This window comes from Entelurus aequoreus, linkage group LG05 (genome assembly GCF_033978785.1).
Source record: "Entelurus aequoreus isolate RoL-2023_Sb linkage group LG05, RoL_Eaeq_v1.1, whole genome shotgun sequence".
In the NCBI taxonomy this organism is placed as follows: domain Eukaryota; kingdom Metazoa; phylum Chordata; class Actinopteri; order Syngnathiformes; family Syngnathidae; genus Entelurus; species Entelurus aequoreus.
In genome coordinates this window covers 43,387,297-43,400,846 of record NC_084735.1, presented here as the reverse complement: position 1 = coordinate 43,400,846, position 13,550 = coordinate 43,387,297, and the positions used below count along the sequence as shown (strand labels likewise).

Genomic DNA, 13,550 nt, shown 5'->3' with positions numbered 1-13,550 from the left:
GATGTTACCGCAGTAATAAAAAAATTAAAAAAGCCAAATAAATGAAGTGAGGTTTGAAGTCATGTTTAATCAATTCATGTTTTACAGTATTTTTTGAAGAAGAAAAATATTGACACTCATGATTCTTTCTTTGAATGATTGCTTTTTTTCCAAACTATTACTGTACTGAACAAATCTTTATAACAAAGGTCTCCTGCCGTGCTTTTCATCAGCTTTCAATCGCGGAAGTTTGCCTTTTGTGACTCACAGGAAATCATTAAAAGCGGTGGTTTGTGGAGATGAGTGGGTACAGTATACGCTGGTGAGCCATGACGACACGTGAAGTGGACGCTTCTAACCGCGCTCGGGGGTTATTTCCTGCGAGTCCACACGACTCTCCTCGTCGTTTTTCACACTTGTAAACAGATACAGTTCCCATAGCAACATGGCAAACCCCTCACTGGGCACCATGGTTACTATAGCAGTGAACAAGGGATCTTATTGGCTGACAGCCGAGGAGAATGGGGACTCTCTAGCAGTGGGTGGAGGCATATTGAAGTGGGGAGGCGGGGGGGATTTTGTGGCTGGATCATAGTTTGATAAGCCGTTCAATCACATGGTTGAACGGCAAGCCAGACATCCTCTACACCCCCCCGGCCCCCCACCATTTCTCACACAGACAAGCTGACTGACTCATATGTGGTCTCACCCACTTCAGTCAGTCGTAACGTTAGCCCTTTCAAGTCTAATATTTGTTGTTTTTTTCATATTATTGTGTCCTGGCGAGGAGAAGCTTGTTTGTCAAGTTCCAGCAAAAGCGCCTCTGGTGAATATTGTGCAAATTTCACAGAAAAATGCTGCAGAATCGCAGCGGTCGAGCCGCCCGCCTGATTCAGTTATGTACAGTTTTTTGTGTGGTCTGAGCACCGTGTTTGATGAGCAGTGTGATTGTCAACATTCTCTCTCTGGTGCTGAAATAAACGAAACATTTTTTACACAAAGCATCCTTCCAACTTGTTCCACAATACTTTTCGTGTTCGGGTCAATAGTGTTAGGGTCAACAGTGCTCAAAATAAGTAAACAAATTGTTTTGAAAATGCCTCATAAATTTCAAGTTGTTTAAATGACCGTCAGCAGTTTTATTTTAGGTTGACGTGTTTTCTTTAATGGTACATTAACATTAGGGCTGCAGCTATCCATTTATTTTAGTAATTGAGTAATCTATCAATTAAAGTTAAAGTTCCAATGATAGTCACACCCACACTAGGTGTGGTGAAATTTCTCCTCTGCATTTGACCCATCTCCTTGTTCACCGTCTGGGAGGTGAGGGGAGCAGTGAGCAGCGGCGTGGGCCGCGCTCGGGAATCATTTGGTGATTCAACCCCCAATTCCAAACCTCGATGCTGAGTGCCAAGCAGGGAGGTAATGGGTCCCATTTTTATAGTCTTTGGTATGACTCGGCAAGGTTTTGAACTCACAACCTCCCAGTCTCCAGGCGGATATTCTAACCACAAAGCCAGTTTATTTGATTAATCGAATAATCGGATAAAACTCTTGAAAGCCTTAAAGCATATTTTAGGGAAATTAGCTAAAATTGGCCCTAGTGTGTGAATGTGAGTGTGAATGTTGTCTGTCTATCTGTGTTGGCCCTGCGATGAGGTGGCGACTTGTCTAGGGTGTACCCCGCCTTCCGCCTGATTGTGGCTGAGATAGGCTCCAGCGCGACCCCGAAGGGAATAAGCAGTAGAAAATGGATGGATGGATAGTTGAAATAAACAAATATTTTTCTGCTTGCCATTTTTCTCTTAAATTGAAATGTTCCTTTTTTTTTTTTACATGTGTGCATACAAAAAAAATATATCCGCTGTTTGCCGCCACACAGATCACAGCACTGCTGTCATGTGCCTTTTATTGCAGCGGCCGTGCGGAAACATCTATCCATCCATTTTCTACCGCTTGTCCCTTTCGGGGTAGCGGGGGGTGCTGGAGCCTATCAATGTCTACGTATTGCAAAGTTGCGGGCAATCCATGCTTTTGGGATTTTAGCAATCCCTAGTTTTTACACTCAAATGATTAATCAATGCAACAGAATACAGATTAAAGCTTTTTATAAGAAAATTATTTGCTGCAGCCCAAATGCAATCTTTCACAGCATCTTAAAGGATCCTGGTAGCTTTTCGACACAATGTGCAATATTTTACTAGACTGTACTGTACTCCGACTATACAATTGAAACATATGCAGTGGTACCTCAACTTAAGAGGGTTTTGAAATAAAAGCCGTCTCTCGGCTAATTGTTACGCTTTACGTTGCAAACAAAAATTTCAGTTACAAGCGTCTCCGCTGGTGTAGCAAATGTCACGGTGAAACCCGTAAGATACGCCCAAAACATTTGGTCTTACTCGCGAGATGGATCGATATATGAGTGTGAAGGACAGTGCTGAGAAAAAGAAGTGGATAATATTCATTGAATTAGAGAATTAAATCATCAAAAACACGATAGAGCGTGTAGCTACCTAACTTGGCTGGAAGTTGCGTGCATTGTTACAGTGTCTGTGTTAGCGATGCAAGGCGGTCCATTTCGCTTCCAAACAGAACTTTACATAAGACTGAGGTAACTTGTTCGTATCGCAGCATCAAACGTTCTTATCATCGGCGCACATCAAGTTTAAAATATGATCCTACAGCAAAACACGTACTCAAGGATGGGGCAACTGGCATGAATGCTAGCGGTTGTCGGTTTACCAGCATCAATGTTGTCAACAAAAGTACGACAGTTAAGGTAAACATATGCCTTTACTAAACAGACAGCCTCCATGAATTGATTACGTGGACCCCGACTTAAATAAGTTGAAAAACCTATTCGGGTGTTACCATTTAGTGGTCAATTGTACGGAATATGTACTGAAATGTGCAATCTACTAATAAAAGTCTCAATCAATCAATCCGCATGTTGGACATCTAACATCTGTGAAGACAAAGTCCTGCAAGAAGATGTCATTCATATCACCACAGCTGATTTGTTGAAGAGGCACAATTACAGCGAGGATAAACCAAGTGCACTACACAAACAGGAGCATCAAGTTGCACCCACAGACTGAATGCTCATTTATTTTGCTTCCTGAAGAAAGTGGGACATTTGCAAGTAATCACAACGAACTGGGGTCACATTGTACCTAAAAAAGGAGATCAGTATTGTCATCTGAAAAAGGTAAACAACTGCGCTTTTCTACCTTCAAGGTACTCAAAGCGCTTTGACACTATTTCCACATTCACCCATTCACACACTGATGGCGGGAGCTGCCATGCAAGGCCGCAACCACGACCCATCAGGAGCAAGGGTGAAGTGCCTTGCTCAAGGACACAACGGATGTGACGAGATCGGTAGAAGGTGGGGACCGAACCAAGAATCCTCAGGTTGCTGGCACGGCCACTCTCCCAAGAGCGCCACGTCATCCCTACAAGCCTGTTTCTCAGGTTTCCCTGCTCGTCGGGGGAAAAAAAATCCCAAAACCAGTGAAGTTGGCACGTTGTGTAAATCGTAAATAAAAATACAATACAATGATTTGCAAATCTTTTTCAACTTATTTTCAATTGAATACACTGCAAGATATTTAATTGTTCAAACTGAGAAACATATTTTTTTTTGCAAATAATCATTAACTTAGAATTTAATGGCAGCAACACATTGCAAAAAAGTTGGCGCAGTGGCATTTTTACCACTGTGTTACATCGCCATTCTCTTTAACAACACTCAGTAAACGTTTGGGAACTGAGGAGACCAATTTTTGAAGCTTTCCAGGTGGAACGCTTTCCTATTCCTGCTTGATGTACAACTTAAGTTGTTCAACAGTCCGGGGTCTCTGTTGTCGTATTTTAGGCTTCATAATGCACCACACATTTTCAATGGGAGACCGGTCTGGACTACAGGCAGGCCTGTCAAGTACCCGCACTCTTTAACTACGAAGCCACGCTGTTGTAACACTTGTAGTATGTGGCTTGGCATTGTCTTGCTGAAATAAGCAGGGGCGTCCATGAAAAAGATGTTGCTTGGATGGCAACATATGCTCCAAAACCTGTATGTACCTTTCAGCATTAATGGTGCCTTCACAGATGTGTAAGTTACCCATGCCCTAGGCACTGATACACCCCCATACCATCACAGATGCTGGCTTTTGAACATTGCGCCTATAACAGTTTCAACAGGTTATTTTCCTCTTTGGTCTGGAGAACACGACATCCACAGTTTCCAAAAACAATTTGAAATGTGGACTCGTCAGACCACAAAACACTTTTCCACTTTGCATCAGTTCATCTTAGATGAGCTCGGGCCCAGTAAAGCCTGCTGAGTTTTTGGGTGTTGTTGATAAATGGCTTTCGCTTTGCATAGTAGAGTTTTAACTTGCACTTACAGATGTAGCTACAAACTGTAGTTACTAACAGTGGTTTTCTGAAGTGTTCCTGAGCCCATGTGGTGATATCCTTTACACATTGATGTCGGTTTTTGATGCTGTACAGCCTGAGAGATCAAAGGTCACAGGCATTCCAATGTTGGTTTTACGTGCAGTTATTTCTCCAGATTCTCTGAACCTTTTGATGATATCAAGGACCGTAGATGGTGAAATCCCTAAATTTCTTGCATAACTTGTTGAGAAATGTTGTTCTTAAACTGTTCGACAATTTGCTCACAAAGTGGTGACCCTCGCCCCATCCTTGTTTGTGAATGACTGAGCATTTCATGGAAGCTGCTTTTATACCCATCTCGGCACCCACCTGTTCCCAATTAGCCTGTTCACCTGTGGGATGTTCCAAATAAGTGTTTGATGAGCATTCCTCAACTTTCTCAGTCTTTTTTGCCACTTGTGCCAGTTTTTTTTAAACATGTTGCAGGCATGAAATTCCAAATGAGCTAATATTTGTAAAAAACTAACAAAGTTTACCAATTCGAACATTAAGTATATTGTCTTTGTAGTTTATTCAATTTAATATAGGTTGAAAAGGATTTGCAAATCATTGTACGTGACCCCGAAAGGGACAAGCGGTAGAACATGGATGGATGGATGTACTCTGTTTTTATTTACAATGTACACAACGTGCCAACTTCACTGGTTTTGGGTTATATGTGTAAATATGTATATATGTATCCATATGTGTATATATGTATGTATACGTGTGTGTGTGTGTGTGTGTGTGTGTGTGTGTGTGTGTGTGTGTGTGTGTGTGAGTGTGTGTGTTGAAAAAGGTTGAAGAACAGTGATCTCTCTATATATACTGTATGTACTGTATATGTACTGTATATATTTATATACTGTATATACATGTATATATGTTTGTGTGTGTATGTTTATATACTGTACATATACACATATATATGTGTGTGTGTGTGTGTGTATATATATACTGTATATGTATCTATCTATATATAGATAGATATGTATATGTGTGTATATATGTAATGTATATACACACATATACATATGTATATGTGTGTATGTATGTAATGTATACACACATATATATATATATATATATATATATATATATATATATATATATATATATATATATATATATATACATACACACACATATATATATATATATATATATATATATATATATATATATATATATATATATATATATATATATATATATATATATATATATATATATATATATATATATATATATACATATATATATAATGCATATGTGTGTATATGTATGTAATACATATACACACACACATATACAGTTAAGGTAAGGGAGCATGTATGGTCAAAATAAATTGCATGATTAATCTGCTAATAAAGATGATTAATTTGAGGATTTTTTTTGCCTTTATTTACCCAGGAACATCCCACTGGGATTAAGAATCTATTTTAGACGGGAGTCCTGCCACACACATTCAGGTGGATGGCACTAAGAGCAAGGTGGGTGAAACGTCTTGCCCAAGGACACAACAGCAGTGAACACCAGATGCCAGAAGGTGAATTTGTACCAGGAACCCTCAAGTGTCTGAACGACCACCCTCCCATCTGAGCAAGCATTTAACTCAATATTCTTTACAACCCTTTAATTTTATTTTATAAAGTTTATTATTTCATAACGTACATATTTTTGCACGTTTTTACATTTTGAATGTATTATTTACATAACGGATTATATTGGTAAATTTTGACATAATGTGCAGCATTTTACCGGACTGTACAATTGTAACATATATTCATGTACTAGGACATGGACATTTTGTCAAAATATGAATAAAAACTGTATATTTTTTCCCAGTTGATATTAACACGAGTCTTTTATCATTTATTGAAGCTGAAATATACTCATTCGTAGTCAAGATTCGGCATGAATTCATTATTTATGAATACATGTTATACAATATATTGAAATGATAACGTGCATGTCTGAATCGTGTTTTTATAAGACTCCTGCTGCATGACTGTGAGATCCCTCACACTCAAGTCTAAACTGCAATCTTCTCTTTCACTTCCCAATAGACTCTGTGTGGTGTCACATGATGCGTCTTAAAGCACCTGGCAGCAACATGTTCGTGCAATCGTTGTGAACCTGTCTTGATTGAGCAATGACATGATCACACGAGCGTTGTACTCACCTGCCAGATGACAAAGAAGATGAGGGCGGCGCACAGCACCAAGGTGAGCATGTAGCAGAAGGCCGCAAAGGTGAATGCCATGGCGGGGCCTGCCAGCCTGGCGACGAGACGGGTGGAGAGAGAGAAAGGGAAGACCCCCTCCTCCCTTTACCTCTCTGGTGCTGGGACTCCCTCACTCTCCTCCTTTTAGTCTGTGGTCCGCACGTCGACCTCCTTGATGTTACCCTGTGTCATCCAGGTCCAATCAAACACTCAGCTATAACCAATAATAGAAAGTTCTAGCTTTCTACGGCTGCACTCGTGCGCAGGAAGCACTCGTGCATGAATGAATGTCTTGGAGTGGAATCACATGCCACCACAGCGGAATTACTGTCAAAGACGTGTATTACTACGCCGGATTAGTGCTTATGGCTTTCAGTCCAACTGTTGCTTCCCGGCGAGGACATCGTCGAAGCGTCTGCTCGAGTCACTCCAGCACACGAGGGTTAGAAAAAGTCTGAAGAATACAGAGCCAGCATCACACATAAGTCAAGGATGGATGAATAATATGGAGAATACCTGCGTCTGCCCCAGAAAAGTCCGCTCTGTCCCCGGTCTTGGTTTAAGATGAATCGCCAACATGGCAGAACTGTCCGCCTGGCATCTTTTTCTCAGGGTTCAATTAGTAAGGGAAGCAGTAATTACATGACTGTGTCTATGTCCTAGCTCTATCACAGCAGCAGGTCTTTCCTGACTCTACTCTCCCTATGGAAGAGAAATATTTTGATCACGCTTGATATTGGTAGCGTCAGCCAATAGCGTCACCCCGTCTCTTATTTGCTCTCTCTCTCTCTCTCTCTCTCTCTCTCTCTCTCTCTCTCTCTCTCTCTCTCTCTCTCTCTCTCTCTCTCTCTCTCTCTCTCTCTCTCTCTCTCTCTCTCTCATCTCTCTCTCTCTCTCTCTCTCTCTCTCTCTCTCTCTCTCTCTCTCTCTCTCTCTCTCTCTCTCTCTCTCTCTCTCTCTCTCTCTCTCTCTCTCACATCGCTTCTCTCCCGCCTCCCCCTCTCTCTTCCTCTCTCACCCATTTATACATTTCCATAATCACCCGGTCCCCACAGACTGGTGAGGTGGCAGGGAAGCCGGAAAATTATGATTTGGCTTCCCCCTTTTGTCTGCATCTTTGTGCTACCATTGACTCCAAGCATTCATTGCTCACCTCAGTCTTTTTGCACACATTTGTCACCTGGAATCTCGCTTTTTAGACGAGAGGTCTTGTTGTTAAAATCCCATTAGTGCCTCATTAAATCTGCTCCACTGCCTCATTATGAGCATTTCCTGCTGGGATATGATGTAAAGCATGGAGATGGAGGAAGGCTGGAAAAGGTCCAGCACAGTGCAGCCTCCCGTGGAGGCAACTTTGTTAGCCAACCAGCTGCTGACACTTGTCTTTTCTATAAGAATCTCCTTTTATTGCGCTTGTATTGTACATGTCCAACACTTGTAGTCACTGATCCCCTAAACAACTACCATAGTACTGTCTAGAGATGGGGTTTATGGCTCTTTGAAGGGAGCCAGATTTTAAGGAACTATTAGTCACGGCCAATGTGCATTCATCTATAAGCCCCGCGGAGCGCACCTCGGGACACGCCCACGGCCGCTCACCTCCTGTACGCGTCACATGGCTGCAATCTATCAGCAATCAGCACACCTGGAGCTGATGATCAGACCTGCCTTTATAAGGGCGGACACTCTAACCACAAGGCCACTGAGCAGGTGTTACAAGTGTTTTAAGTTAAGCGCTCCGTCACAGAACCAATTGTAACCCTGAGTTGTGTGTCTATATACTTTTGTAGTATGTGCTTATTGTGGCTATCAAGTTTTTTTCTTCCTTTCTCCAGATTAAGATTCTAATGTATTGTTTTTTGCTGCCCTAAGAAATGATTACTTTCATAATTACTCATAAGAAATGTATACCCATAAAGTAACAGTGGAACAATTTAGAAGTAAAAAAGAACAACCTTTAAAATATAAAATGAGACCTCTGCCAACCGCGTAAGACTTCAGTTCAGTGAGCATTGAAAGGAAAACGCCACAATGACCAAGCTTTGGCTTGTTTGGGTTTTTATAACAATACTGTAAGTTATTGAGCTGCCACCTTATCGAGGACTGAGCTTTCCCTCACCCGGACGCGGGTCACCGGGGCCACCCTCCGGAACCAGGCCTGGAGGCCTGATGGCAAGCGCCTGGTAGACAGGCCTGTCCCCAAAGAAGAGACAGTGTGGATCCCCCCTCTAAAAAGCTCACCACTCATAGGAGGGGGCATAGAGGTCAGGTGCAATGTGGACTAGGTGGCAGCCAAAGACTGGGCCCTTGGCAGTCCGATCCTCAGCTACAGAAACTAACTCTTTGGACGTGGAATGTCACCTCGCTGGGGGGAAGGAGCCTGAACCGGTGCATGAAGTGGAGAAGTTCCGGTTGGACATACAGCAAGGGCTCTGGAACGAGTCCTCTTGAGGGGAGCTGGACCCTCTTCCATTTTGGTGTTGCAAGCAGTGAAAGGCGACGGGCAGGGGTGGCAATACTTGAGAGAGGTAGCTTCCCTCCGCCTCCGGGTAGGGGGATGGATACTGACTGCTATTTTTGCTTACGCACCTGTTACGGCTACTCTTGCGTTCAAAAAGGTTCGAAAAAATAAAAATAAAGATAGCAGAGTAGTCCTGAGGAGGAGGTCTATGACTCACTAAATTCACGGAGATATTTCTAGATTCAAAATGATCATAATTTATTTTCACAAACAAAAATATTCTCCGTGGTTGACTTCAGAATAATCAAAATAACTTATTTAGCTGTCTCACTCCTCACTCCTTCAACATGATAGACAGACAAAAGGAGCACCCAGCTGTCCTCTCTCCTTAATCATAGGAGGAGGAAGCTCCCACCAGGAGGAGGACCGTGAGCATCTGAAAACAATCAGTGTTAATCATAATTCATCTAAAACATTCAATAATTAATCAACATAATCATTGGTATTTTTTGATTTACCATTGTCCAAAAAATTAATAAATAAATAAATAATATAGATAGGCTCCAACACACCAAACAGCAGTTCTGAGTACCCGCCCTTTTTGAACTCCCTCGAGGGAGTACTAAAGAGTGCTCCTACAGGTGATTTCCTTGTTTTGCTGGGGGACTTCGACGCTCACATTGGCAACAAAAGTGAAACCTTGAAAGGCATGATTGGGAGGAATGGCCGCCCGGATCTAAACCCGGGTGGTGTTTTGTTAATGGACTTTTGCGCTCGTCACAGATGATCTATAACGACCATCATGTTCAAGCATAAGGGTGTCTATATGTGCACTTGGCACCAGGACATACAGTATAGGCCGCAGTTGACTTTGTGATTGTGTCATCAGATTTGTGGTCTCATGTTTTGGACACTCGGGTGAAGAGAAGGGCAGAACTTTCCACCAATCACCACCAGTTGGTGAGTTGGCTCTGATGGCGGGGGAGGATGCTGGTCAGACCTGGCAGGCCCGAACTTATTGTGAGGTTCTGCTGGGAACGTTTAGTCTCCCGTCAAAGAGAGTTTCAATTCCCACCTCTGGAAGAATTTTTCACGAAGGAGGCGCTGTACATTAAATCCGATTGGACCATGTTCCGTGCCTCTATTGTCGAGGTGGCGATCGGAGCTGTGGCCGCAAGGTTGTTGGAGCCTGTGGTGGTGGAAATCCCATAATCCCGCTAGTCTCAAAACCTACCGGTGGACACCAGCGGTGAGGGATGCCGTCAAGTTGAATCGGGTCTTTTTGGCTCGCTACACTTTGTAGGCAGCAGACAGGTACCGACAGGCCAAGCGGTGTGCAGCTTCAGCAGTCGCAGAGGCAAAAGCTCGGACATAGGAGTTCGGGAAACCATGAAAAATGACTTCCGACCGTCTTCAAAGCGATTCTGGACTACCCATCGCCGCCTCAGGAGGGGGAGGCAGTGCACTATAAACATTGTGTAGGCTGCTGACCTTGACTTGGGATGTTGTGGATTGGTGGGGGGAATACTTTGAAGACCTCCTCAATCCCACCTACAGGTCTTCCTTTGAGGAAGCAGTGCCTGGGGTATCTGTGGTGGACTCTCCTATTTCTGGGGCTCAGGTTGCCGAGGTAGTTAAAAAGCTCCTCGATGGCAGGGCCCCAGGGGTGGATGAGACCTGCCCAGAGTTCATTAGGGCTCTGGATGCTGTGGGGCTCTCTTGGTTGACAAGACTCTGCAACATTGCGTGGACATCGAGGGCGGGGCCTATTGATTGTCATACCAAGGTAGTGGTTCCTTTCTTCAAGAAGGGGAATAGGGGGAGTGTGTTCCTACTATCGTGGGCTCATACTCCTCAGCGTTTCCGGTAAGGTCTATTCAGGTGTACTGGAGAGGAGGTTACGCCAAATAGTCGAAACTCAGATTCAGGAGGAGCAGTGTGGTTTTTGTCTCGGTTGTGGAACTGTGGACCAGCTCTATGCTCTCGACAGGATCCTCAAGGGTGCATAGGAGTTTTCCCAACCAGTCTACATGTGATTTGTGGACTTGGAGAAGGCATTCGACCGTGCCTCGGCAGGTCCTGGGGGGAGTGCTCAGAGAGTATGAGGTATCTGACCGCCTGATGGTGGTGGTCTGTTTCCCTGTATGATCTGCGTCAGAGCTTGGTCCGCATTGCCGGCATTAAGTTGGCCCTTTTTCCAGTGAAGGTTGGACTCCGCCAGGGCTGCCTTTTGTCACCGGTTCTGTTCATAACTTTCATGGAGAAATATTTCTAGGCGTAGTCATAGCATTGAGGGGATCCGATATGGTGGCTGCAGAATTAGGTGTATGTTTTTTTCAGATGGTGTGGTCCTGCTGGCTTCATTTGGCCAGGATCTTCAGCTCTCGCTGGATTGGTTTGCAGCCGAGTGTGAAGTGACTGGGATGAGAATCAGCACCTCCATGTTCGAGTCCATTGTTCTCGCCCGGAAAAGAGTGGAGTGCCATCTCCGGGTTGGGGAGAAGATCTTGTCCCAAGTGGAGGAGTTAAGGTACCTTGGAGTCTTATTCACGAGTGAGGGAAATGCGGATCGTGAGATCGACAGGCGAATCGAGGCGGCATCTGCAGTAATGCGGACCCTGTATCAATCTGTTGTGGTGAAGAAAGAGCTTAGCCGGAAGGCAAAGCTCTAAATTTACCGGTCAATCTACGTTCCTATCCTCATATGTGGTCATGTGCTTTGGGTTATGACCGAAACGTTAATATCACGGGTACAAGTGGCCGAAATTAGTTTCCTCCATCGGATGGCGGGCTTTCCCTTAGAGATAGGGTGAGAAGCTCTGTCATTTGGGAGGAGCTCAGAGTAAACCCACTGATCCTCCACATCGAGAGGAGCCAGATTAGGTGGTTCGGGCATCTGGCCAAGATGCCCCCTAAACGCCTCTCTGGGGAGGTGTTACGGGCAAGTTCAACTCGCAGGAGGCCACGAAGAGGACCCAGGACAGGTTGGGGGGGCTATGTCTCCCAACTGACCTAGGAATGCCTCGGGATCTCCCGGGAGGAGCTGGACGAAGTGGCTGGGGAGATGGAAGTCTGGACCTCTCTGCTTAGGCTGCTGCCACCACGACCCGATCTTGGATAAGCGGAAGAAGATGGATGGATGGAAGGATGTACTTTTGTAAGTTATTGCTTCATTTGTTTTCTTTACACCAGCATGTTGTATTTACATTTTATTATACATATTATAATATTAATATCATTCGTAATCCTGTATAATATACATCATACAATTATATTTGTGTAATATTTAATGTTTAATTATTTACCTTTAATATCTCCTTTTTTAATCAATATTAATTACATTTCTGAGATAGTTTTATTTTTTAAATTTTTTTATTCACCCCTATTCTTCCATGCATTTTATTATTTTAACCTGCCTTCTGTTGGATTTTAGTTTACTTTTTAATTTCCATTTGTGAATCCGTTTATTGGTTCACATTATTTTCTCGAGTAAAAATGAGACTAAAATATTGACAGAAACAAAATCCAATCATATTTAATTTGGTCTTGTCGATGGGTCAGACAAGTTAGGAATATATCCAATCACAGCTCTTCAACGGCGTACATGTGAAAGAGGGACAAAGCAGAACCATTTAGATGTGTTTCTGGATAAGATGAAAGTTGGATTTCTCACCCCCAAAACTATAATGTATGTACTCCACAATGTAATATGTGTGTATCTGGGAGAAAATGAAAAGGTCACATTTAATTTTTGACGCTATGATGCCTTTAGCAGGCGAGTCATCGTGATATCTACACAACTGTAAGCTAATTCTACCATAATTACTTCTTTACAATAAGTAATTTTATCTGCCACAAGGAATCATTTATTTAATGGTAAATCTAAAGGCATGACAACTTTTAATGTGATCCAAAATGCTTAAGTCACATGCGTGCAAAAATTAGAGGAAGTTGATGCAGCGTTTCTTATTTATTCATTTATATATTTATTTGAGGTGGACATTCATTAACAAATGAAAGGCTCCAGCCCCACCGCGACCCTGAGAGGGACAAGTGGTAGAAAAGGGTTGGATGAAATTTGTCTCGTCACCTACTATATGTGTATTTGCTGCTTCCGGGTCACCCGCACTCATAAACAAATTATGATGAAAGAAAGCATCGTAACTCCGTTTTCCAACACACCTACACTACATACCTTCTTTGCTAGAGACATAGCATAGAATAATAGAAAAAGTGCCTGAAAGATATTTATATATATATATATATATATATATATATATATATATATATATATATATATATATATATATATATATATATATATATATATATATATATATATATGTATTGACCTGTGGGGCAAAAAAGGACTAACCTCATCCTTCTAGATCAGAAGATTATGCTGCTTCAATCCAATCCAATCCACTTTATTTATATAGC

The 13,550-nt window shown here is 42.6% G+C and overlaps 2 protein-coding genes across 2 annotated transcripts in view; one reads left to right on the top strand and one right to left on the bottom strand.

The window, feature by feature from the left end:
* The window catches only part of tm7sf2 (transmembrane 7 superfamily member 2), a 66,643-nt gene extending 60,622 nt beyond the window's left edge, over window positions 1-6,021 (top strand). The window contains exon 11 of the mRNA XM_062048163.1: window positions 5,836-6,021. Coding sequence (XP_061904147.1) covers window positions 5,836-5,855 — 20 coding nt within the window. The 3' untranslated portion in view covers window positions 5,856-6,021. The remainder of the gene's footprint in view (window positions 1-5,835) is intronic.
* Window positions 1-7,346, bottom strand: part of cnih2 (cornichon family AMPA receptor auxiliary protein 2) — a 35,742-nt gene extending 28,396 nt beyond the window's left edge. The window contains exons 1-2 of the mRNA XM_062048164.1: window positions 7,166-7,346; window positions 6,608-7,103 (exon numbers count right to left, since the gene is read on the bottom strand). Of these exons, the coding sequence (XP_061904148.1) occupies window positions 6,608-6,688 (81 nt within the window). The 5' untranslated portion in view covers window positions 6,689-7,103; window positions 7,166-7,346. The remainder of the gene's footprint in view (window positions 1-6,607; window positions 7,104-7,165) is intronic.
* Between the last annotated feature and the right edge of the window lie 6,204 nt (window positions 7,347-13,550).